Here is a 26,345-nt window from a genome sequence, read left to right on the forward strand (position 1 = left end):
GATTATAAATGTTGTCAACAAAATGAGGCAAGATCCGTCATATAACATGAAAACCGTTATGGAATCGATCGAATAAATTACAGTATATCTAAAGGACAACCGAATAGATGACAAATTTGAATCAATTGTGAATTCTGCAAAGGACATATCTGAAAGTTTAGATGTGGAACCTACATTTCCAAATGTTAGCAGAGGAAAGAAAAGCAATTTGAACATGGCGGCTCATGAACACGCGGCGGCACTGTGCGTAATAGCAGATAGAGTTGCTATTTTTTTCGAAAAGAGAATGTTTTTCACTAAATATCAACACGGCTACCGTAAAGAAAATACTGGAAGCAATAGATAAAAGAAAATTTGTAGAGTTGGTAGGAGTTGATCTATCAAAAGCGTTTGATAGTGTAAACCATGCCTTACTCCTAGATAAGCTGTATTACTACGGTATTCGGGGTGTTGCACATGACATTCTGAAGTTATACTTGAATGCTAGAATTCAAATCGTGATGGTAAGTGGAGGAAGATCTAGTGCTACAGAGGTCTCAGTGGGTGTTCCTCAGGTTCGGCATTGGGTCCTTTGCTTTTTATCATATACATAAATGACATGCCAAGCATTATACCACATGGAGACCTTTGCCTCTATGCAGACGAGACAACTATCGTTTCAACGGGCGAATCAATAAAAGATGTTCAAAATAATTTCAAATCCATGCACGCTGCAAAAGAATGGTTTAACCTTCAACAACAATACCGAAACTAAATCCCTAAAATGTTTAGGTCTGTATCTAGACGAGAAATTCAAATGGTACACCAATATAGATAATACTGCCAAGAAGCTAAATGGCGCAATTTACTGTGTACGGAGAATGAGAGCTATCAGTACCATAGAAGCGGCTAAACTCACATATTATGCCAGTTTCTACAGCGTAGCAACTTTTTTTCTATTACAAAAGAGGGCAATTCGCGCACTTCTCAATTTAAAGAGTAGAGATAGTTGTAGAGAACATTTTGCAATACACAAAATTCTCACCATACCGTCTGTGTACATATTCAGTGGTATTAAACCAACGAAGAAGAAATGGATCAACCTCACGAAGAATTCAGATATCCACAATTATCCGAGAAGACGAATTATCCGAATTGCGAGTTCCACGCCATCGTCTAGTAAAGACTCAAAATAACTCCGAATATTGGGGCACAAAATTCTACAATCACTTACCACAGTCAGTTAGACAGTTGCCTTCTAGAAGAATGAACTCGCTCGTTAAGAATTACCTAGCGCAAAACCCAATATACAGGATAAATGAATTTCTCGAAAGATGTATAGGATGAATTATTCTGTTTTCTTTTCTTTTTCCTTGTTTTTGTTTTGTATGTCAATTTCTTATGTATTTGCATCGAATAAAGATTATTATTATTGAGTGTGAGTTGATGTAACCTCACATCACGCCCTAAACATCACGAACATAGAGACCACGAGAATACCGGCCCATACACTATTGTCACTAAGTACGAATTGAGCGCCGTTCGATCTGCTTGGCCATTGGTCGTCAACCCTACCTACGGATCGGACGGTCGCCAACCAACCACAACGCCCGGTTGATAGGGTTTTACCCAAGGGCGCCTATTTAAGGCACCCAGCAGTTTTTGGTGGTTCCCCGACTCAGCACCCCGTTTGTTTTTGGGGATCCCTGGTTCCGCGACCAAGGGGTGATCCTCGATTTCCAACGAGGCTGTTTTCACTTCGGGAAAGAGAAGAGGACCACGATGTACTTCCGACGGGGCAGCCCCACTGCGCCACTGCCCGCTCTGGACGTCAGTACTATCCGTCACCAATTTCCGGACAAACACAAAGAGGCCTTTCTAACGACGCTTCGTGCCTTCCCCGACGTGTTTACCGACTCCCATAAGAGTACCACAGGGGCAACTCAGCACAAACTGGAGCTCACCGAAGGAGCAAGGCCGTTTCGACTACCGCCATACCGCTGCTCCTATACCAAAAAGGAATTTATCGCCCGTGAAGTAGAGAAGATGTTGGCGGAAGGTGTCATTGAAGCCAGTCGTTCCCCGTATTCATCTCCGATCGTACTGGTGGAGAAGAAAGATGGGGCCAAGAGGTTTTGCGTCGACTACCGTCGATTAAACCAGCAAACAGTCCTCAGCGTTGCCAATCATCCACGAGACGCTGCGGGACCTCAGCCAGGCTACCGTTTTTTCGAGCCTCGACCTGCGGTCCGGATATTGGCAAATCCCAATGGAGAAGGGGTCTCGACCCTTAACCGCCTTCACAACTCCCGACGGTGCCACCTACCAGTTTCGCGTCATGCCTTTCGGATTGAAGAATGCCCCGGCGACGTTCCAGAAGTTGATGACGCAAGAAGTGCTCCCTGGATACCTCCGGAAATTCGCCCTGGTGTACCTGGATGATGTCATCGTCTACAGCAACTCCTGGGAAGAACACCTTAGACACTTACACCTGGTGTTTGAACGACTCCGGTTACACAACCTCCGGTTATCACCGGAAAAATGCCACTTGGGGGCAACAACCATCGACTACCTGGGTCACCGGATGACACCAGGAGGAGTGGAACCCTTACCGAACCACGTCAACTCCCTCTGCGACACATCGAGACCGTCCAACAAGAAGCAGCTGCGATCCTTCTTGGGACTGTGTAACTGGCTACGCGGGTTTATTCCACGCTGCGCCGAAGTGTTAACCCCGCTGACAGATCTCTTGCGGGGCCAGAAACAGTTTAAGTGGACAGCTGAAGCCGAGAACGCCTTTCTCGAGATTAAACAGCTACTGAGCCGCCCACTGCAACTTAGACGCCCGGACTTCACTCAACCTTTCGTGCTACAGACCGATGCCAGCGGGAAGGGAATTGCCGCGGTCCTCTACCAAGAACCGGGAAGGAAGATCATCGCATTTGCCAGCGCCAAGTTGTCTCCCACTGAGCAGCGCTACCATGCTAACGAACAGGAATGCTTGGCAGTCGTCTGGGCGATGCGATTTTTCCGACCGTACCTGGAGGACAGAAGATTCACCCTGCGCACCGACAGTAGAGCATTGTTATGGCTTGACACCATGAAGGACCGGAACGCCAAGTTAACCCGGTGGGCGCTCCTTCTTCAGGAATATAAATTTGACGTACAACACGTCCCGGGGGAACAGAACGAACTCCCGGACTTTCTCTCGCGCCAACCCGGGCATGAGCCAACGACCCCTGCGGGTCACACAGCTGACGTCGACCGGATGTTTCTTCCACCATCCGCCGAACAAGAACCAAAAAACGTCCGACCCCACATCGCATGTGTCGAATTCCCTGGGCTAGCAGACGACTTAAAAGACAGTCAACGACGAAATCCCCACAGCCAAAACCTGATTCGTACCCTGGACGGAATCAACGAGGCGGGTCCCGCAAACCCGGCGGAAGCTAGAGTCGCCGCCCAGTATTTGGTGCATGATGGGCTTTTGTGGAGACGACATCCCGATGGTAACCGATTGATGGTGCCACAGGACATGCACGACCAGGTGTTGCACGCCTACCATGACGCGTCCACCGCAGGCCATCCCGGAGCTGAGGAAACCACGAGGGTCATCCTGAGGAAATACTGGTGGCTCGGCGTAGAGGAAGACGTGGCCAGACACGTCCGGGATTGCTGGGCCTGCTCATCGCTCAAGCGGGGACCCCTACAGGAACGGGCTCCATTACGACCACGAGCGCCCACACAACCATGGGAAGTTTTGGCAGTAGACCTCATGGGCCCATACGTGAAAACACGAGATAACAACAGGTTTGTGTTCGTTGTCACCGACCTGTTCAGTCGATGGGTGGAGGCGTTTCCGGCCGCTACCAGCAGCGCTCCGAAAATCATAAATATCCTGGAGAGTGAGGTGTTTCCCCGGTATGGTTATCCAAGGGCCATTTTATCCGACAACGGGCCTCAGTTTACCAGCGCCAACTGGGACTCCGCGCTGAGACGTTGGGGGTGCCACCACTGGACGACGCCGATATACCACCCTCAGGCCAATCCTGCGGAGAGGAGGATTCAAGAAATAAAGAAATGTATACGGATCCAACTCCAGGGCATAAATCCAACGACCTGGGATCGACACATCAATCGGGCTCTATTCAACGTTCGGTCACGGCGCAACGCGGCGACAAGAGAAACCCCCGCCGCCCTGCTGTTGGGATACGAGTTACCGCGACCTGGGGAATGGTTTCTTGAGGGCCCCCAAGATGGTCAACAGCCGAGAGAAGAAGACGAGCGCACAGGAACGAGCACCGATACCGCCAGCGATACGCTGGGGCTGTACCACCACCCAGGCGGTTCCTGCCAAGGCAGCTCGTAATGGAGCGGGCTCATGTAGCGACGCCGTTTGGTCCTCGTTGGATAGGACCCCACATGGTTATAGAGGAGGCCGGACCTACAACGTACTGGATCCGCAGACACCAGACTGCAGAGCCCAGCAAAGTCCACATCAACGACCTACGTCTGGCTCCTCCACCACATCGACACCCACCTGCGCAGCCCGAACCAGCGCCTTGAGGGAGGGGGTGTCACTAAGTACGAATTGAGCGCCGTTCGATCTGCTTGGCCATTGGTCGTCAACCCTACCTACGGATCGGACGGTCACCAACCAACCACAACGCCCGGTTGATAGGGTTTTACCCAAGGGCGCCTATTTAAGGCGGCCGGGTTTCCATCAGCGGGCAATTCCAACCGAACTCCGAAGCGACAACAACAGCGACAACAAGCCAGCACTTCAACCGCCAATTCGAAGACGACCCCTTTCGTCTTAAAAAAACCTTTGAGGGTTTTTTTTTTTTTTTGTACATATTTGTAAATAAATTATTTCGTTTTATTCAACAACTGTTGTTTCTTCTTCGGCGCAATCCATCCCCCGTAACACTATGATGCAAAACTGTCACATTTGCATGCAGAGCTAATGCAGACAAAGAAGTGAGATCGTCTATGCCCCAAAACTGATGGCGCTGTCAGGTCTAGGCATGGTACGATAAAATCTGACTGAGCTTGATTTTGCACGGCAAGCTTATACGTGTTGAAACAGTTCATGGCATTCTTCTCAGTTTTAAATTTATCTTCGCAAGCTTATTATTCAAATTTGTTTACGAAATGGCTGTTCGTCATACGTGAATTTATAAGTATATGCCAAAGAAGTGAATATATGGATGAGGAAATTAAAAGGATGAGGGTATGTAATAAAAATGAAATAAGGAATTAGTTAGCACAATTAACCAGTGCAATAGTGTATATGGCCAGTGCAATTTCAGACATTTTCTAGAAAATTAGAATTTAGCCAATGAACATTTTCTTGCAGTTTACAATGTTGGCTAGACCTCGAGAATACCTAAACTGTGTGAATCCTCATACCTAGCATATTTTAATTTAAATTAAAAAACATTCCAAATTTAATGACCAAACAACAAAACCAGTTACGAAACGGTGTAACAAATTTTGGATCGATTTCCAAAATAAACAAATTATTATTGTTACAGGAATACTATACAACCTCCAAAAGAGAAAAAATTTATAATAAATAAATAAACAGAGAACATCCTCAATGTAAGATGTTGATAATAACTCTCCAATGCTTCATATATATCTTCTAAAATACAACTTGTATTGGAAATTCACGAAATTCACATTCGAAGCAATTCCCGGAGTACTTTAATTGCAGCATTCCATTCATAAAGTCTCGTGGTTGTTTCCGGTATCACCCACAGATATATAGATACTTATTCCTGCTGGTTTTGCATTTGGGATCTGCCATCTTATCTCGAAGCTGTTTTTTGTATCCGAGGCTACGGGAAATGAATATTAACTCAACCTGTATAGTGGTAAAATTGATATATACTATAAGCTTCCACACAAGCAGCTTAATCTCAATAAATATTGCGAGAGCTGGTAAATTGAATCAAACTTACTTTTTTCATTTTAAGCGTAGCCGAGCTCGTTTGTGGCCGAGACGCTATAATGTTTGCGTCAAGGCATCTGAAGAAGAATACAAAGGTGAAGAATATTTTGCTGAAGCCGATTTTTTTAATAAATCTGGCATATTTATGCAATATGGTCTAAAAACATGATTGAGGAGCACTTATCACAGCTTTCCAAGTATGATGAACAGGACCACAGTTTGTCCTGTTTTATAATTATAATTTTTGTTATAATCGGTTTTAAGCAAAATGGTGGTACGATTCAAAGTATATACATCAGGATTGTCATAATTCATGTCAATCAGTGCAATAGTGTATATGGCCGGTGGAATTTCAGACTTTTTCTAGGAGTCTATAATTTAGTAGTGTAGAGGTGTACTGCAGTGGTTTGTCTATACTGTTCGCCTCAAGAAGTAAACCTCTGCGTGTGTGCCACTACCTGCGATTAAACTCCAGAGACGAGCAAATCTCTGGAGTTGAGCTAGGCGGAATTGACACATCATATTTTCTACCGCTAGAGGTTAGCAGACCTCCGCGTGTGTGTGGGTCGGTGAGGCTTGCCTCAGGTCAATTATAGTTAGATAAGCGCAGAAACTTTTGTGTTTTCCTCTGTTTAATTTGCATGAATAATTTTATTTGCATTTAGTTTATTTCTTTTAAGTGTTTTTCTTGGACTTCACTTTTTATTTGTGTTTTATTTGTACACGTTTTGGAAGAACTTAATGAGTTGTATAAATGTGAACCATATCTGTGGTGGGTGAAGTGCAAGGAATACCACGATCGTGCCGGAAGATATACAGGATACACAAAGCTAGTAGCAAAGTTGAAGAGTGTGAGCCTGATGCTGAGAAGAAGATGGCAACTAGAGGAAAGGAAAGAAGATAGACGCATCAATCTGGAGCAGGAACTGATGAACTGTATAAGCCAACTCTGTGGTATTATAATCTATTTGATTTCCTTGATGATCAAGATGCTCTTGGAACATCGCAGACAAAATTCATGAAATTATCTCTGACTTCTTTAGCATCATTAGTTACATTACCATGTTGATGATTCAGATTAATTATGTTGGATTGCGAAGTATCACAACCTGTAGGAACAATAATCCCATACAAATTGCTTGTATTATGAATAATATTCAAAAACTTATCGTTTATTAATATCGATCGTTATTGCTACAATCATAAAATATATTATGAAACATCCACCAATTTCCGGTTAAACAGAATCGCTGTAAATTTTCAATGAAATGATTCATTTTAAACCACGTTTTAAAATTTTAAAACCATCATTTATAGATACCACGTTAACGGAAGTGTTTATACAAGTTGTAGTTCGATTAATCACTATTAGATGGCGGTGTGTATTTGAAAATAAATGCTAAAATTTTGTTTATACTTCAACGGTATGTAATTTCTCTCATTTCAGCGTGTATTAATTGTTATATTTAGTATTAATTTCAGTTTTAGAAAGAAAAGGATCAAATATATCAAACACTTCAAATAATAAATCCATAAATAATGATAAAACTCACCAAAGATTGAATGTAAACATAACCTCTTTTTACAACGATGGTGGCCATTTTCGTTTTCGGCAATCTTCCCCAACGGTTCAAATAGGATTAGGTAAAATGGATTTACTTAATTTTTTTTAAAAGTGATGATATAAATTATAATAAATAAAACAACATATTCATTTATCACAAAAATATATGTACACCTTTTACAACGATCATTAAAACTTCGTAAGAAAAAAAAATATAATTAGTTGGACATTTTTTAAAATATATCTACAGGTTACACTTACAATTAACTACAGACTTGATTTTTTTATTTGAGTAGTGTACGATTTTTTGTTAAATATTTGTATTTTTTAACAGCGATGTTACAACACTTGTAAATACATAATACGTTTTTCCATTCAGTTTATAAGAAGAAGATTTTTTTTAAGGATGGAAACAATTCGTATAAAAAGAAAATACAATTAACAGATTAAATTCACTAATCTAACGTTAATTTAAAATAATGGTAGATCGATTTAATTTTAAGTAGGTTTATGGTTTACGTTGAGGTATTTTCTCGTAGTTTAATCAGTTTTTTGAAGATTAATAGTATTGTCGTGTTTAGTTTTGACTAATTTGAGATTTTTTTGAGCTTCGAAAAAGTAAGATAATTTAAAAATGATTTAAATTTTTAGTGAATAGACTTTTTTTTTACATTAATACAATTGCTTAAAGTTACATTAATTTCACATTTATTAATAAATTAATACATTTACGATTTTTTTTGAGATCCTTTCAATTCCGACTTATTTGTGACATTCGTTTCCTTTTATGAGCTCTGTTTTTGTTTATTTTTTTAAAGACTACTTTTTTTCTATGATTAAATTTACTCTTACTCTTTACCCTATCTTTTTTTATTGACAGTAATCTTTATATACAAGAACGCAAGATATGTTAATTTTTTAAGTGCGAAAAGATCGATGCACTATAACTTCTAATTAACATTTAATAGGCTAACGACAAGATTTAATTGATTTACGTGTTTTTTACCAACACTTACTACCCAAATAACAATAACCTGCATTGATATAATATTTCGCTTTTACTGGGAGCTGTAATAAATCGATATTTTGTTGAAATTGATCAAAAATTTAAAGGATTTATTGAGGTAGGGAATGTTTTATGATCAAATCTGACTGGTTATTATTTCAGCGACTCGTGGATGAGGCGTAGTGAGTTTAGAATTTGGCCAGTGTATATCCAGACATCTTCATGCAGTTTATAAGATTGGCTAGACCTCGAGAATACAAAAAGCAACAAAGATTACAACAACCATAAAGCGATTACTATTTCTCTCCAGCATAATTTTAATCACAAATAGTAAAGTAAAAATGAAGATTTTCAAACATTTTGGCAATTTGGCAAACAGTGCAATGTTATCATAAGAGGTCGTTTAAGATCACTATTGAAAGTATCGAACTACGGGATCAATGCCATACAGGGTGTTTCTGTTTATATATGTGTTTCTGTGAAACATCCGAGTTCAGAAAATTTTCTGTCATGGTATAAAGTGTCTCTTAATACACTGTTTCCAAAGTTGTTAGTGTTACTAGACTTTCCACACTGTTACCTAGCTGGAAAACCCTTTTTGGCTACAGGTAGGTATTGTACATTCACTTTTCTCCTGCTAACTGGCCGCTTTTAGTGAGTTTTAGTTCCCTGTTGGTGCTTTGGAATTAGTAACACCAACTTATTGGAAATTTCATGGATAGCTGATTTCCGAAGATTACAATTTTTATAGTTTTTGGACGAACACTCCCACAAATTAGGATATTATTCATATAATTCGATTAATTGCAGTATCATAGTTCTTGTCCAGTTAACAGTTCTTTTTCTTCTTTTTAAACCTTTTTTTTTCACTTGCAGAACTCATTTTTGTGGAAAAGAAATGATTATCTCACGACACAACACTAAAACTGACTACTTTTGGTATTAAAATCGATCATAACTCAAGAATGAAAGGTGATGGAGAAAAGTGTTTTAGTAATAAATTGCTTATTACGAATTAAAAAGACATCATCCATAAATAGATTTAGTTTAGATGTAATGATTTTCTAGTGATAAAGAGAAAATCCCCAAAATGTCAAAATTGAGTACTTTTGGTATTAAAATCGATCATAACTCAAGAATGAAAGGTGATGGAGAAAAGTGTTTTAGGAATAAATTGCTTATTACGAACTAAAAAGACATAATCCATAAACAGATTTATTTTAGATATAATGATTTTCTAGTGATAAAGAGAAAATCCCCAAAATTGAGTACTTTTGGTATTAAAATCGATCATAACTCAAGAATGAAAGGTGATGGAGAAATGTATTTTAGGAATAAATTGTTTATTATGAACTAAAAAGAAATCATCCATAAATAAATTTAGTTTAGATATAATGATTTTCTAGTGATAAAGAGAAAATCCCCAAAATGTCAAAATTGAGTACTTTTGGTATTAAAATCGATCATAACTCAAGAATGAAAGGTGATGGGGAAAAGTTTTTTATGAATAAATTGTTTATTACGAACTAAAAAGACATCATGAATAAACAAATTTAGTTTAAATGTAATGATTTTCTAGTGATAAAGAGAAAATCCCCAAAATGTCAAAATTGAGTACTTTTGGTACTAAAATCTATCATAACTCAAGAATGAAAGGTGATGGAGAAATGTATTTTAGGAATAAATTGTTTATTATGGACTAAAAAGACATCATCCATAAACAGATTTTGTTTAGATGTAATAATTTTCTAGTGATAAAGAGAAAATCCCCAAAATGTCAAAATTGAGTACTTTTGGTATTAAAATCGATCACAACTCAAGAATGAAAGGTGATGGAGAAAAGTTTTTTAGGAATAAATTGTTTATTATGAACTAAAAAAACATCATCCATAAGCAGATTTAGTTTAGATATAATGATTTTCTAGTGATAAAGAGAGAATCCCCAAAATGTCAAAATTGAGTACTTTTGGTATTAAAATCGATCATAACTCAAAAATGAAAGGTGATGGAGAAAAGTTTTTTAGGAATAAATTGTTTATAATGAACTAAAAAGACATCACCCATAAGCAGATTTAGTTTAAATATAATGATTTTCTAGTGATAAAGAGAAAATCCACAAAATGTCAAAATTGAGTACTTTTGGTATTAAAATCGATCATAACTCAACAATGAAAGGTGATGGAGAAACGTTTTTTAGGAATAAATTATTTATTATGAACTAAAAAGACACCATCCGTAAATAGATTTAGTTTAAATGTAATGATTTTCTAGTGATAAAGAGAAAATCCCCAAAATGTCAAAATTGAGTACTTTTGGTATTAAAATCGATCATAACTCAAGAATGAAAAGTGATGGAGAAAAGTTTTTTAGGAATAAAATGTTTATTATGAACTAAAAAGATATTATTGATAAACAGATTTTGTTTAGATGTAATGATTTTCTAGTGATAAAGAGAAAATCCCCAAAATGTCAAAATTGAGTACTTTTAGTATTAAAATCGATCATAACTCAAGAATGAAAGGTGATGGAGAAAAGTTTTTTAGGAATAAATTGTTTATTATGAACTAAAAAGACATCATCTATAACCAGATTTAGTTTAGATATAATGATTTTCTAGTGATAAAGAGAAAATCCCCAAAATGTCAAAATTGAGTACTTTTGGTACTAAAATCGACCATAACTCAAGAATGAAAGGTGATGGAGAAAAGTTGTTTAGGAATAAATTGTTTATTACGAACTAAAAAGACATCATCCATAAACAGATTTGGTTTAGATATAATGATTTTCTAGTGATAAAGAGAAAATCCCCAAAATGTCAAAATTGAGTACTTTTGGTACTAAAATCGATCATAACTCAAGAATGAAAGGTGATGGAGAAAAGTTGTTTAGGAATAAATTGTTTATTACGAACTAAAAAGACATCATCCATAAACAGATTTGGTTTAGATATAATGATTTTCTAGTGATAAAGAGAAAATCCCCAAAATGTCAAAATTGAGTACTTTTGGTATTAAAATCGATCATAACTCAAGAATGAAAGGTGATGGAGAAAAGTTGTTTTGGAATAAATTGTTTATTATGAACTAAAAAGACATCATCCATAATGCGAAATAGACAGAAATATGTAAATAACGAGAATCAGAGTTCGTACACCTCAAGTAAAAGAAAACATTTTGGATTTTGTAGCAGATCGTAGTACCGCTAATACTGCTGATAAGAACAGTTTAGACATTTCAGAATATCCAAAGGTACGTTTCGACATATCTTATGTGAACAGCAATTATATCCATCAATTTGTCGAGAGTACAAGAATTAAAAATTGCAATGGATGATCCGTTGCAAACACAGTTTTGCCATAGTATGATGGAAAAATGTACTATAGATGCTGAGATTTCTTTTAAACTTAAATCTTTTTGTGAATAACTCGTAAACAAAATGAAATATGCTTTTAGAATTCAATGGTTTATGACATAATAAAAAAGTTGTAAGGAAATAAACTTTGTGAACACCTGTATAGCATTGATCCAATGTTTGCATATTTTCAAAAGTGATCTTAAACGATTTCTCATGATAACATTGCACTGTTTGCCAAATTTTATCTTCCTAAGACAAACAATATTGAAAATATTTAAGAAAATGTTTAAAAATTTCTTAACTTTGATGGCCTATATCTTAGCCATTAATGGGTTGGGTTGGGTTGGTCCTAGTATACACATACCAGCATAAACCAAAGTGAAATGGAAAATTAGCTAGCATCATCAACTAGTGCAATAGTGTATTTGGCCAGTGCAATTTTAAACTTTTTTTAGGAATTTAGAATTTGGCCAACGTACATCAAGCATTTTCTTGCAGTTTATAATGTTGGCTAAACCTCGAGAATACAAAAAGCGTATTGCTTGCTAGTCGAGTCTATCTCGGCCGACTTCGAAGACGTCAGCCGCACCAATTCCAAAGTATCATGCCTCATTATTTCCATGGTTCTTCTTGCAGTTTAGATCTCGATAATACCAAAAGTTTGTGTATCCTAATACATAGCGTATTGTGTTAGTTGAGCTTATCTCGCTTAAAACGGACGTAAGAAGTAGTCTCGGCCGACTTCGAAGACGTCGGCCGCTCCAAGTGCATGAACATTAAGACCACGAGATGTTACATGCTTTTTTTTATTTGGAGGTGGCCGTTTTATTCGAAAAAGGTCGTGATCGCTTTCGTACGTGGTTTGTATCCCATCTCATACCGACATAAATAAAAGTGAAATGGAAGATTGGCTAGCAAACTCGACCAGTAGAGCTATAACGAATCGATATTTGGTTGAAGTGGATTGCGCATCTTATTACGTACCGTTCGAAAAATAAAAAAATGACTGTTAGAGTTTGATCAAATATTTAAAGGATTTATTAACGTAGAGAATATTTTATGATCAAATCTGACTTCGCGCTGGTTATTATTTCGGCAGCTCGTGGATGAGACAGAGTATGAATGCGGCCAGTATCATGAATATCAAGACCACGAAAAATCTGATTGCTATGGTTCTAGTTTCGTACGTTATTTGTACTTCAACTCATACCGGCATAATTGAAAGTAAATGAGCCAATCACCCAGTCCAATAGTGAGTTTAGAATTTGGAAAGTGTACATCCAGACGTTTTCATGCTGTTGATAAGGTTGGCTAGACCTCGACAAAGCAAAAAGCATGGGAATACATAACATATTGCGTTTGAGTCGGAGCAACCTCGGCCGACTTCGAAGACGTCGGCCGCCAGAAGCATCACGAATCTGATTTGATTACAACGATATTTGGAGACGGCCGATGTCTTCCAAGATGACCATGGCCACTTTTGTAGGTGCTCTGTATCCCTACTCATACCAGCATAAACCAAAGTGAAATGGAAAATTAGCTAGCAGCATCAACTAGTGCAATAGTGTATTTGGCCAGTGCAATTTTAAACTTTTTTTAGGAATTTAGAATTTGGCCAACGTACATCAAGCATTTTCTTGCAGTTTATAATGTTGGTTAAACCTCGAGAATACAAAAAGCGTATTGCTTGCTAATCGAGTCTATCTCGGCCGACTTCGAAGACGTCGGCCGCACCAATTCCAAAGTATTATGCATCAGGATTTCCATGGTTCTTCTTGCAGTTTAGATCTCGATAATACCAAACGTTTGTGAATCCTAATACATAGCGTATTGTGTTAGTTGAGCTTATCTCGCTTAAAACGGACGTAAGAAGTAGTCTCCAAGTGCATGAACATTAAGACCATGAGATGTTACATGCTTTTTTTTATTTGGAGGTGGCCGTTTTATTCGAAAAAGGTCGTGATCGCTTTCGTACGTGGTTTGTATCCCAACTCATACCGACATAAATAAAAGTGAAATGGAAGATTGGCTAGCAAACTCGACCAGTAGAGCTATAACGAATCGATATTTAGTTGAAGTGGATTGCGCATCTTATTACGTATCGTTCGAAAAATAAAAAAATGACTGTTAGAGTTTGATCAAATATTTAAAGGATTTATTAACGTAGAGAATATTTTCTGATCAAATCTGACTTCGCGCTGGTTATTATTTCGGCAGCTCGTGGATGAGACAGAGTATGAATGCGGCCAGTATCGTGAACATCAAGACCACGAAAAATCTGGTTGCTATGGTTCTAGTTTCGTACGTTGTTTGTACTTCAAGTCATACCGGCATAATTGAAAGTAAATGAGCCAATCACCCAGTCCAATAGTGAGTTTAGAATTTGGCCAGTGTACATCCAGACGTTTTCATGCTGTTTGTAAGGTTGGCTAGACCTCGAAAATGCAAAAAGCATGGGAATACATAACATATTGCGTTTGAGTCGAAGCAACCTCGGCCGACTTCGAAGACGTCGGCCGCCCCAAGCATCACGAATCTGATTTGATTACAACGATATTTGGAGGCGGCCGATGTCTTCCAAGATGACCATGTCCACTTTTGTAGGTGCTCTGTATCCCTACACATACCAGCATAAACCAGAGTGAAATGGAAAATTAGCTAGCATCATCAACTACTGCAATAGTGTATTTGGCCAGTGCAATTTTAAACTTTTTTTAGGAATTTAGAATTTGGCCAACGTACATCAAGCATTTTCTTGCAGTTTATAATGTTGGCTAAACCTCGAGAATACAAAAAGCGTATTGCTTGCTAGTCGAGTCTATCTCGGCCGACTTCGAAGACGTCGGCCGCCCCAAGCATCACGAATCTGATTTGATTACCACGATATTTGGAAGCGGCCGATGTCTTCCAAGATGACCATGATCACTTTTGTAGCTGCTCTGTATCTCTACTCATACCAGCATAAACCAAAGTGAAATGGAAAATTAGCTAGCATCATCAACTAGTGCAATAGTGTATTTGGCCAATGCAATTTTAAACTTTTTTTAGGAATTTAGAATTTGACCAACGTACATCAAGCATTTTCTTGCAGTTTATAATGTTGGCTAAACCTCGAGAATACAAAAAGCGTATTGCTGGCTAGTCGAGTCTATCTCGGCCGACTTCGAAGACGTCGGCCGTACCAATTCCAAAGTATCATGCATCAGGATTTCCATGGTTCTTCTTGCAGTTTAGATCTCGATAATACTAAAAGTTTGTGAATCCTAATACATAGCGTATTATGTTAGTTGAGCTTATCTCGCTTAAAACGGACGTAAGAAGTGGTCTCCAAGTGCATGAACATTAAGACCACGAGATGTTACATGCTTTTTTTTTATTTGGAGGTGGCCGTTTTATTCGAAAAAGGTCGTGATCGCTTTCGTACGTGGTTTGTATCCCAACTCATACCGACATAAATAAAAGTGAAATGGAAGATTGGCTAGCAAACTCGACCAGTAGAGCTATAACGAATCGATATTTAGTTGAAGTGGATTGCGCATCTTGTTACGTACCGTTCGAAAAATAAAAAAATGACTGTTAGAGTTTGATCAAATATTTAAAGGATTTATTAACGTAGAGAATATTTTATGATCAAATCTGACTTCCCGCTGGTTATTATTTCGGCAGCTTGTGGATGAGACAGAGTATGAATACGGCCAGTATCGTGAACATCAAGATCACGAAAAATCTGGTTGCTATGGTTCTAGTTTCGTACGTTGTTCGTACTTCAATTCATACCGGCATAATTGAAAGTAAATGAGCCAATCATCACCCAGTCCAATAGTGAGTTTAGAATTTGGCCAGCGTACATCCAGACGTTTTCATACTGTTTATAAGGTTGGCTAGACCTCGAGAATGCAAAAAGGATATGAATACATAACATATTGCGTTTGAGTCGAAGCAACCTCGGCCGACTTCGAAGACGTCGGCCGCCCCAAACATCACCAATCTGACTTGATTACAACGATATTTGGAGGCGGTCGATGTCTTCCAAGATGACCATGGTCACTTTTGTAGCTGCTCTGGATCTCTACTCATATCAGCATAAACCAAAGTGAAATGGAAAATTAGCTAGCATCATCAACTAGTGCAATAGTGTATTTGGCCAGTGCAATTTTAAACTTTTTTTAGGAATTTAAAATTTGGCCAACGTACATCCAGCATTTTCTTGCAGTTTATAGTGTTGGCTAAACCTCGAGAATACAAAAAGCGTATTGTTTGCTAGTAGAGTCTATCTCGGCCGACTTCGAAGACGTCGGCCGCACCAACTCCAAAGTATTATGCATCAGGATTTTCATGGTTCTTCTTGCAGTTTAGATCTCGATAATACCGAAAGGTTGTGAATCCTAATACATAGCGTATTGTGTTAATTGAGCTTATCTCGCTTAAAACGGACGTAAGAAGTAGTCTCCAAGTGCTAGCAATAGTAGAGCTATAACGAATCGATATTTAGTTGAAGTGGATTGCGCATCTTATTACGTACCGTTCGAAAAATAAAAAAAATTCTGTTAGATTTTGATCAAATATTTAAAGGATTGATTAACGTAGAGAATATTTTATGATCAAATCTGACTTCCCGCTGGTTATTATTTCGGCAGCTCGTGGATGAGACAGAGTATGAATGCGGCCAGTATCGTGAACATCAAGACCACGAAAAATCTGATTGCTATGGTTCTAGTTTCGTAAATTGTTTGTACTTCAACTCATACCGGCATAATTGAAAGTAAATGAGCCAATCACCCAGTCCAATAGTGAGTTTAGAATTTAGCCAGTGTACATCCAGACGTTTTCATGCTGTTTATAAGGTTGGCTAGACCTCGAGAAAGCAAAAAGCATGTGAATACATAACATATTGCGTTTGAGTCGAAGCAACCTCGGCCGACTTCGAAGACGTCGGCCGCCCCAAGCATCACGAATCTGATTTGATTACAACGATATTTGGAGGCGGCCGATGTCTTCCAAGATGACCATGGTCACTTTTGTAGGTGCTCTGTATCCCTACTCATGCCAGCATAAACCAAAGTGAAATGGAAAATTAGTTAGCATAACCAACTAGTGCAATAGTGTATTTGGCCAGTGCAATTTTAAACTTTTTTTAGGAATTTAAAATTTGGCCAACGTACATCAGCATTTTCTTGCAGTTTATAGTGTTGGCTAAACCTCGAGAATACAAAAAGCGTATTGCTTGTTAATCGAGTCTATCTCGGCCGACTTCGAAGACGTCGGCCGCACCAATTTCAAAGTATTATGCATCAGGATTTTCATGGTTCTTCTTGCAGTTTAGATCTCGATAATAGCAAAAGGTTGTGAATCCTAATACATAGCGTATTGTGTTAGTTGAGCTTATCTCGCTTAAAACGGACGTAAGAAGTAGTTTCGGCCGACTTCGAAGACGTCGGCCGCTCCAAGTGCATGAACATTAAGACCACGAGATGTTACATGCTTTTTTTTATTTGGAGGTGGCCGTTTTATTCGAAAAAGGTCGTGATCGCTTTCGTACGTGGTTTGTATCCCAACTCATACCGACACAAATAAAAGGGAAATGGAAGATTGGCTACCAAACTCGACCAGTAGAGCTATAACGAATCGATATTTAGTTGAAGTGGATTGCGCATCTTATTACGTACCGTTCGAAAAATAAAAAAATGACTGTTAGAGTTTGATCAAATATTTAAAGGATTTATTAACGTAGAGAATATTTTATGATCAAATCTGACTTCCCGCTGGTTATTAATTCGGCAGCTCGTGGATGAGACAGAGTAAGAATGCGGCCAGTATCATTAACATCAAGACCACGAAGAATCTGATTGCTATGGTTCTAGTTTCGTACGTTGTTTGTACTTCAACTCTTAACGGCATAATTGAAAGTAAATGAGCCAATCACCCAGTCCAATAGTGAGTTTAGAATTTGGCCAGTGTACATCCAGACGTTTACATGCTGTTTATAAGGTTGGCTAGACCTCGAGAATGCAAAAACATGTGAATACATAACATATTGCGTGTGAGTCGAAGCAACCTCGGCCGACTTCGAAGACATCGGCCGCCCCAAGCATCACGAATCTGATTTGATTACAACGATATTTGGAGGCGGTCGATGTCTTCCAAGACGACCATGGTCACTTTTGTAGATGTTCTGTATCCCTACTCATACCAGCATAAACCAAAGTGAAATGGAAAATTAGTTAGCATCATCAACTAGTGCAATAGTGTATTTGGCCAGTGCAATTTTAAACTATTTTTAGGAATTTAGAATTTGGCCAACGTACATCAAGCATTTTCTTGCAGTTTATAATGTTGGCTAAACCTCGAGAATACAGAAAGCGTATTGCTTGCTAGTCGAGTCTATCTCGGCCGACTTCGAAGATGTCGGCCGCACCATTTCCAAAGTATTATGTATCGGGATTTCCATGGTTCTTCTTGCAGTTTAGATCTCGGTAATACCAAAAGTTTGTGTATCCTAATACATAGCGTATTGTGTTAGTTGAGCTTATCTCGCTTAAAACGGACGTAAGAAGTAGTCTCGGCCGACTTCGAAGACGTCGGCCGCTCCAAGTGCATGAACATTAAGACTACGAGATGTTACATGCTTTTTTTTATTTGGAGGTGGCCGTTTTATTCGAAAAAGGTCGTGATCGCTTTCGTACGTGGTTTGTATCCCAACTCATACCGACATAAATAAAAGGGAAATGGAAGATTGGCTAGCAAACTCGACCAGTAGAGCTATAACGAATCGATATTTAGTTGAAGTGGATTGCGCATCTTATTACGTACCGTTCGAAAAATAAAAAAATGGCTGTTAGAGTTTGATCAAATATTTAAAGGATTTATTAACGTAGAGAATATTTTATGATCAAATCTGACTTCCCGCTTGTTATAATTTCGGCAGCTCGTGGATGAGAGAGAGTATGAATGCGACCAGTATCATGAACATCAAGATCACGAAAAATCTGGTTGCTATGGATCTAGTTTCGTACGTTGTTTGTATTTCAACTCATACCGGCAGAATTGAAAGTAAATGAGCCAATCACCCAGTCCAATAGTGAGTTTAGAATTTGGCCAGTGTACATCCAGACGTTTTCATGCTGTTTATAAAGTTGGCTAGACCTCGATAATGCAAAAAGCATGTGAATACATGACATATTGCGTTTGAGTCGAAGCAACCTCGGCCGACTTCGAAGACGTCGGCCGCCCCAAGCATCACGAATCTGATTTGATTACAACGATATTTGGAGGCGGCCGATGTCTTCCAAGATGACCATGGCCACTTTTGTAGGTGGTCTGTATCCCTACACATACCAGCATAAACCAAAGTGAAATGGAAAATTAGCTAGCATCATCAACTAGTGCAATAGTGTATTTGGCCAATGCAATTTTAAACTTTTTTTAGGAATTTAGAATTTGGCCAACGTACATCAAGCATTTTCTTGCAGTTTATAATGTTGGCTAAACCTCGAGAATACAAAAAGCATATTGCTCGCTAGTCGAGTCTATCTCGGCCGACTTCGAAGACGTCGGCCGCACCAATTCCAAAGTATTGTACCTCAGGATTTCCATGGTTCTTCTTGCAGTTTAGATCTCGATAATACCAAAAGGTTGTGAATCCTAATACATAGCGTATTGTGTTAATTGAGCTTATCTCGCTTAAAACGGACGTAAGAAGTAGTCTCGGCCGACTTCGAAGACGTCGGCCGCTCCAAGTGCATGAACATTAAGACCACGAAAAATCTGGTTGCTATGGTTCTAGTTTCGTACGTTGTTTGTATTTCAACTCATACCGGCATAATTGAAAGTAAATGAGCCAATCACGCAGTCCAATAGTGAGATTAGAATTTGGCCAGTGTACATCCAGACGTTTTCATGCTGTTTATAAGGTTGGCTAGACCTCGAGAATGCAAAAAGCATGTGAATACATAACATATTGCGTGTGAGTCGAAGCAACCTCGGCCGACTTCGAAGACGTCGGCCGCCCCAAACATCACGAATCTGATTTGGTTACAACGATATTTGGAGGCGGCCGATGTCTTCCAAGATGACCATGGCCACTTTTGTAGGTGCTCTGTATCCTTACTCATACCAGCATTAACCAAAGTGAAATGGAAAATTAGCTAGCATAACCAACTAGTGCAATAGTGTATTTGGCCAATGCAATTTTAAACTTTTTTTAGGAATTTAGAATTTGGCCAACGTACATCAAGCATTTTCTTGCAGTTTATAATGTTGGCTAAACCTCGAGAACACAAAAAGCGTATTGCTTGCTAATCGAGTCTATCTCGGCCGACTTCGAAGACGTCGGCCGCACCAATTCCAAAGTATTATGCATCAGGATTTCCATGGTTCTTCTTGCAGTTTAGATCTCGATAATACCAAACGTTTGTGAATCCTAATACATAGCGTATTGTGTTAATTGAGCTTATCTCGCTTAAAACGGACGTAAGAAGCAGCCTTGGCCGATTTCGAAGACGTCGGCCGCTCCAAGTGCATGAACATTAAGACCACGAGATGTTACATGTTCTTTTTTATTTGAAGGTGGCCGTTTTATTCGAAAAAGGTCGTGATCGCTTTCGTACGTGGTTTGTATCCCAACTCATACCGACATAAATAAAAGTGAAATGGAAGATTGGCTAGCAAACTCGACCAGTAGAGCTATAACGAATCGATATTTAGTTGAAGTGGATTGCGCATCTTATTACGTACCGTTGGAAAAATAAAAAAATTACTGTTAGAGTTTGATCGAATATTTAAAGGATTTATTAACGTAGAGAATATTTTATGATCAAATCTGACTTCCCGCTTGTTATAATTTCGGCAGCTCGTGGATGAGACAGAGTATGAATGCGACCAGTATCATGAACATCAAGATCACGAAAAATCTGGTTGCTATGGTTCTAGTTTCGTACGTTGTTTGTATTTCAACTCATACCGGCATAATTGAAAGTAAATGAGCCAATCACGCAGTCCAATAGTGAGATTAGAATTTGGCCAGTGTACATCCAGACGTTTTCATGCTGTTTATAAGGTTGGCTAGACCTCGAGAATGCAAAAAGCATGTGAATACATAACATATTGCGTGTGAGTCGAAGCAACCTCGGCCGACTTCGAAGACGTCGGCCGCCCCAAACATCACGAATCTGATTTGGTTACAACGATATTTGGAGGCGGCCGATGTCTTCCAAGATGACCATGGCCACTTTTGTAGGTGCTCTGTATCCTTACTCATACCAGCATTAACCAAAGTGAAATGGAAAATTAGCTAGCATAACCAACTAGTGCAATAGTGTATTTGGCCAATGCAATTTTAAACTTTTTTTAGGAATTTAGAATTTGGCCAACGTACATCAAGCATTTTCTTGCAGTTTATAATGTTGGCTAAACCTCGAGAACACAAAAAGCGTATTGCTTGCTAATCGAGTCTATCTCGGCCGACTTCGAAGACGTCGGCCGCACCAATTCCAAAGTATTATGCATCAGGATTTCCATGGTTCTTCTTGCAGTTTAGATCTCGATAATACCAAACGTTTGTGAATCCTAATACATAGCGTATTGTGTTAATTGAGCTTATCTCGCTTAAAACGGACGTAAGAAGCAGCCTTGGCCGATTTCGAAGACGTCGGCCGCTCCAAGTGCATGAACATTAAGACCACGAGATGTTACATGTTCTTTTTTATTTGAAGGTGGCCGTTTTATTCGAAAAAGGTCGTGATCGCTTTCGTACGTGGTTTGTATCCCAACTCATACCGACATAAATAAAAGTGAAATGGAAGATTGGCTAGCAAACTCGACCAGTAGAGCTATAACGAATCGATATTTAGTTGAAGTGGATTGCGCATCTTATTACGTACCGTTGGAAAAATAAAAAAATTACTGTTAGAGTTTGATCGAATATTTAAAGGATTTATTAACGTAGAGAATATTTTATGATCAAATCTGACTTCCCGCTTGTTATAATTTCGGCAGCTCGTGGATGAGACAGAGTATGAATGCGACCAGTATCATGAACATCAAGATCACGAAAAATCTGGTTGCTATGGTTCTAGTTTCGTACGTTGTTTGTATTTCAACTCATACCGGCATAATTGAAAGTAAATGAGCCAATCACGCAGTCCAATAGTGAGATTAGAATTTGGCCAGTGTACATCCAGACGTTTTCATGCTGTTTATAAGGTTGGCTAGACCTCGAGAATGCAAAAAGCATGTGAATACATAACATATTGCGTGTGAGTCGAAGCAACCTCGGCCGACTTCGAAGACGTCGGCCGCCCCAAACATCACGAATCTGATTTGGTTACAACGATATTTGGAGGCGGCCGATGTCTTCCAAGATGACCATGGCCACTTTTGTAGCTGCTCTGTATCCCTACTCATACTAGCATAAACCAAAGTCAAATGGAAAATTAGCTAGCATCATCAACTAGTGCAATAGTGTATTTGGCCAGTGCAATTTTAAACTTTTTTTAGGAATTTAGAATTTGGCCAACGTACATCAAGCATCTTCTTACAGTTTATAATGTTGGCTAAACCTCGAGAATACAAAAAGCGTATTGCTTGTTAATCGAGTCTATCTCGGCCGACTTCGAAGACGTCGGCCGCACCAATTCCAAAGTATCATGCCTCAGGATTTCCATGGTTCTTCTTGCAGTTTAGATCTCGATAATAGCAAAAGGTTGTGAATCCTAATACATAGCGTATTGTGTTAGTTGAGCTTATCTCGCTTAAAACGGACGTAAGAAGTAGTCTCGGCCGACTTCGAAGACGTCGGCCGCTCCAAGTGCATGAACATTAAGACCACGAGATGTTACATGCTTTTTTTTATTTGGAGGTGGCCGTTTTGTTCGAAAAAGGTCGTGATCGCTTTCGTACGTGGCTTGTATCCCAACTCATACCGACATAAATAAAAGTGAAATGGAAGATTGGCTAGCAAACTCGACCAGTAGAGCTATAACGAATCGATATTTAGTTGAAGTGGATTGCGCATCTTGTTACGTACCGTTCGAAAAATAAAAAAATTACTGTTAGAGTTTGATCAAATATTTAAAGGATTTATTAACGTAGAGAATACTTTATGATCAAATCTGACTTCCCGCTGGTTATTATTTCGGCAGCTCGTGGATGAGACAGAGTAAGAATGCGGCCAGTATCATGAACATCAAGACCACGAAAAATCTGATTGCTATGGTTCTAGTTTCGTACGTTGTTTGTACTTCAACTCATACCGGCATAATTGAAAGTGAATGAGCCCATCAACCAGTCCAATAGTGAGTTTAGAATTTGGCCAGTGTACATCCAGACGTTTTCATGCTGTTTATAAGGTTGGCTAGACCTCGAAAATGCAAAAAGCGTGTGAATACATAACATATTGCGTTTGAGTCGAAGCAACCTCGGCCGACTTCGAAGACGTCGGCCGCCCCAAGCATCACGAATCTGTTTTGATTACAACGATATTTGGAGGCGGCCGATGTCTTCCAAGACGACCATGGCCACTTTTGTAGGTGCTCTGTATCCTTACTCATACCAGCATAAACCAAAGTGAAATGGAAAATTAGCTAGCATCATCAACTAGTGCAATAGTGTATTTGGCCAGTGCAATTTTAAACTATTTTTAGGAATTTAGAATTTGGCCAACGTACATCAAGCATTTTCTTGCAGTTTATAATGTTGGCTAAACCTCGAGAATACAGAAAGCGTATTGCTTGCTAGTCGAGTCTATCTCGGCCGACTTCGAAGACGTCGGCCGCACCATTTCCAAAGTATTATGTATCGGGATTTCCATGGTTCTTCTTGCAGTTTAGATCTCGGTAATACCAAAAGTTTGTGTATCCTAATACATAGCGTATTGTGTTAGTTGAGCTTATCTCGCTTAAAACGGACGTAAGAAGTAGTCTCGGCCGACTTCGAAGACGTCGGCCGCTCCAAGTGCATGAACATTAAGACTACGAGATGTTACATGCTTCTTTTTTATTTGGAGGTGGCCGTTTTGTTCGAAAAAGGTCGTGATCGCTTTCGTACGTGGTTTGTATCCCAACTCATACCGACATAAATAAAAGGGAAATGGAAGATTGGCTAGCAAACTCGACCAGTAGAGCTATAACGAATCGATATTTAGTTGAAGTGGATTGCGCATCTTATTACGTACCGTTCGAAAAATAAAAAAATGGCTGTTAGAGTTTGATCAAATATTTAAAGGATTTATTAACGTAGAGAATATTTTATGATCAAATCTGACTTCCCGCTGGTTATTATTTCGGCAGCTCGTGGATGAGACAGAATATGAATGCGGCCAGTATCGTGAACATCAAGACCACGAAAAATCTGATTGCTATGATTCTAGTTTCGTACGTTGTTCGTACTTCAATTCATACCGGCAGAATTGAAAGTAAATGAGCCAATCACCCAGTCCAATAGTGAGTTTACAATTTGGCCAGTGTACATCCAGACGTTTTCATGCTGTTTATAAGGTTGGCTAGACCTCGAGAATGCAAAAAGCATGTGAATATATAACATATTGCGTTTGAGTCGAAGCAACCTCGGACGACTTCGAAGACGTCGGCCGCCCCAAGCATCACGAATCTGATTTGATTACAACGATATTTGGTGGCGGCCGATGTCTTCCAAGATGACCATGGCCACTTTTGTAGCTGCTCTGTATCCCAACTCATACAGGCATAAAACAAAGTGAAATGGAAAATTAGCTAGCATCATCAACTAGTGCAATAGTGTATTTGGCCAGTGCAATTTTAAACTCTTTTTAGGAATTTAGAATTTGGCCAACGTACATCAAGCATTTTCTTGCAGTTTATCATGTTGGCTAAACCTCGAGAATACAAAAAGCGTATTGCTTGTTAATCGAGTCCAAAGTATTATGCCTCAGGATTTTCATGGTTCTTCTTGCAGTTTAGTTCTCGATAATACCAAAAGTTTGTGAATCCTAATACATAGCGTATTGTGTTAGTTGAGCTTATCTCGATTAAAACGGACGTAAGAAGTAGTCTCCAAGTGCTAGCAAACTCGACCAGTAGAGCTATAACGAATCGATATTTAGTTGAGGTGGATTGCGCATCTTATTACGTACCGTTCGAAAAATAAAAAAAATGACTGGAAGAGTTTGATCAAAGATTTAAAGGATTTATTGAGGTTATAATCAAATCTGATTTCCCCATGTAAATTCTTTCGTCCCAGTGGAAGCGAAATCGTTGGTATATAAATTGCAAATAAACAGCACTCTATAAACTGAAAAATAATTTCAGCGGATTGCGGTTAATTCGGCCTTGGCATTCAAAATCCTATTTGGAAATTTGCATATATTAGCAGGTAAAATTATTGCCTGGGTAATCATCCCATTTAAATTCAGGATTTTTTCAGGTATATTGCTCCGTTTCCGTTTTCATATATCGATAATTATTTCGTTCCTAACTAGTTTAATACCCATTTATCACATTCGACCATAAGCATAATATTCTAGTTGTAATAAAAGTTTAGTAAAATATATATACATTTAAAGCTTTTTAAGACTAGACTTCTAGTAACAAGTTTTTTTAATACTGTTCGTTTCGCCAATACCTAGAAAAATGTAGAAAGCTATACCAAAATAAATAATATTTATTTGAATAAAGTTCAGATTGCGAGCTTTAAAGTGAACTTTATAAGTCTAAAATACACGTAATTTGGCAAATTGCTTCTTTTATTGTTTTTTAGTTGACTTCTACTAAGAAACTTTTATGTATACAGAAAAGGGAAACGTTCAATTTTTTTTTATTAATTTATTTTGTTTTGCAAGGTTTTCAACGAATAATTAATTTTTAATGCCGTTTCAAATATTTTGTAGTTATTTATTTCTTTTTTTCTTTTTCGTAGGAAGAAATATTCGATGTCGGCTTATCGAATTTAAAAGATTTAAACGAAACCTATCGATTTAAACCTCATCTAATAAAATGGACCTTGCGACGAACGTACATAAGGTTGAAGCCAGCAGATTTAACTCAGGGAGCTTTCCTCCACGCTAGGACTTGGAAGTCCCGTGGGGTCACCGTTCAGATGTTTTTGTCCATGTTTAGGGGGCGGCGATCTTGAATTGCTGGTCATCGATTGTACGGTCTGCGAGCGGGGTCCGGCAAATCTCATGCTGTACACCGGCCTGTCTTGACCATGTGTCTAAACAACATGTGCAGAAATCCATTGAATCATCCAATTTACTAAATTTTTTGATAACAAATCATCTTCAGATCTAATCCAATCTTAAAAATTATTTGTGTGGAGCTTGCCAACAATTTTGCTGACTCACTACACTGAAAGAAATGGATGCACTAAAAATATACTATAAGGTAATATAATATTTAATACGTATAATACGATTTCTCTCAGTGTAGCTAAAAGGTGGTCTTTTCTGCATGATGATTTATTACCCAAAACATTTTTAACTATTTCTAATAAATAAATTAATAATCGAAAATGGT

General features: G+C 38.7%; 1 protein-coding gene across 3 annotated transcripts in view; it reads right to left on the bottom strand.

Annotated features, from left to right (window-relative positions):
- Positions 1-7,645: 7,645 nt before the first annotated feature.
- LOC111421024 (metabotropic glutamate receptor 4-like) overlaps positions 7,646-26,345 on the bottom strand; it is a 129,792-nt gene continuing 111,092 nt past the window's right edge. For 2 of the 3 annotated variants that reach the window (XM_071198464.1, XM_071198463.1), the window contains one exon: positions 7,646-26,043. In XM_071198464.1, the coding sequence (XP_071054565.1) occupies positions 25,867-26,043 (177 nt within the window). In that variant the 3' untranslated portion in view covers positions 7,646-25,866. The remainder of the gene's footprint in view (positions 26,044-26,345) is intronic. The other variant, XR_011641310.1, reaches the window with a different exon arrangement.

The sequence above is a fragment of the Onthophagus taurus genome, chromosome 8 (genome assembly GCF_036711975.1).
Source record: "Onthophagus taurus isolate NC chromosome 8, IU_Otau_3.0, whole genome shotgun sequence".
NCBI classification, from domain to species: domain Eukaryota; kingdom Metazoa; phylum Arthropoda; class Insecta; order Coleoptera; family Scarabaeidae; genus Onthophagus; species Onthophagus taurus.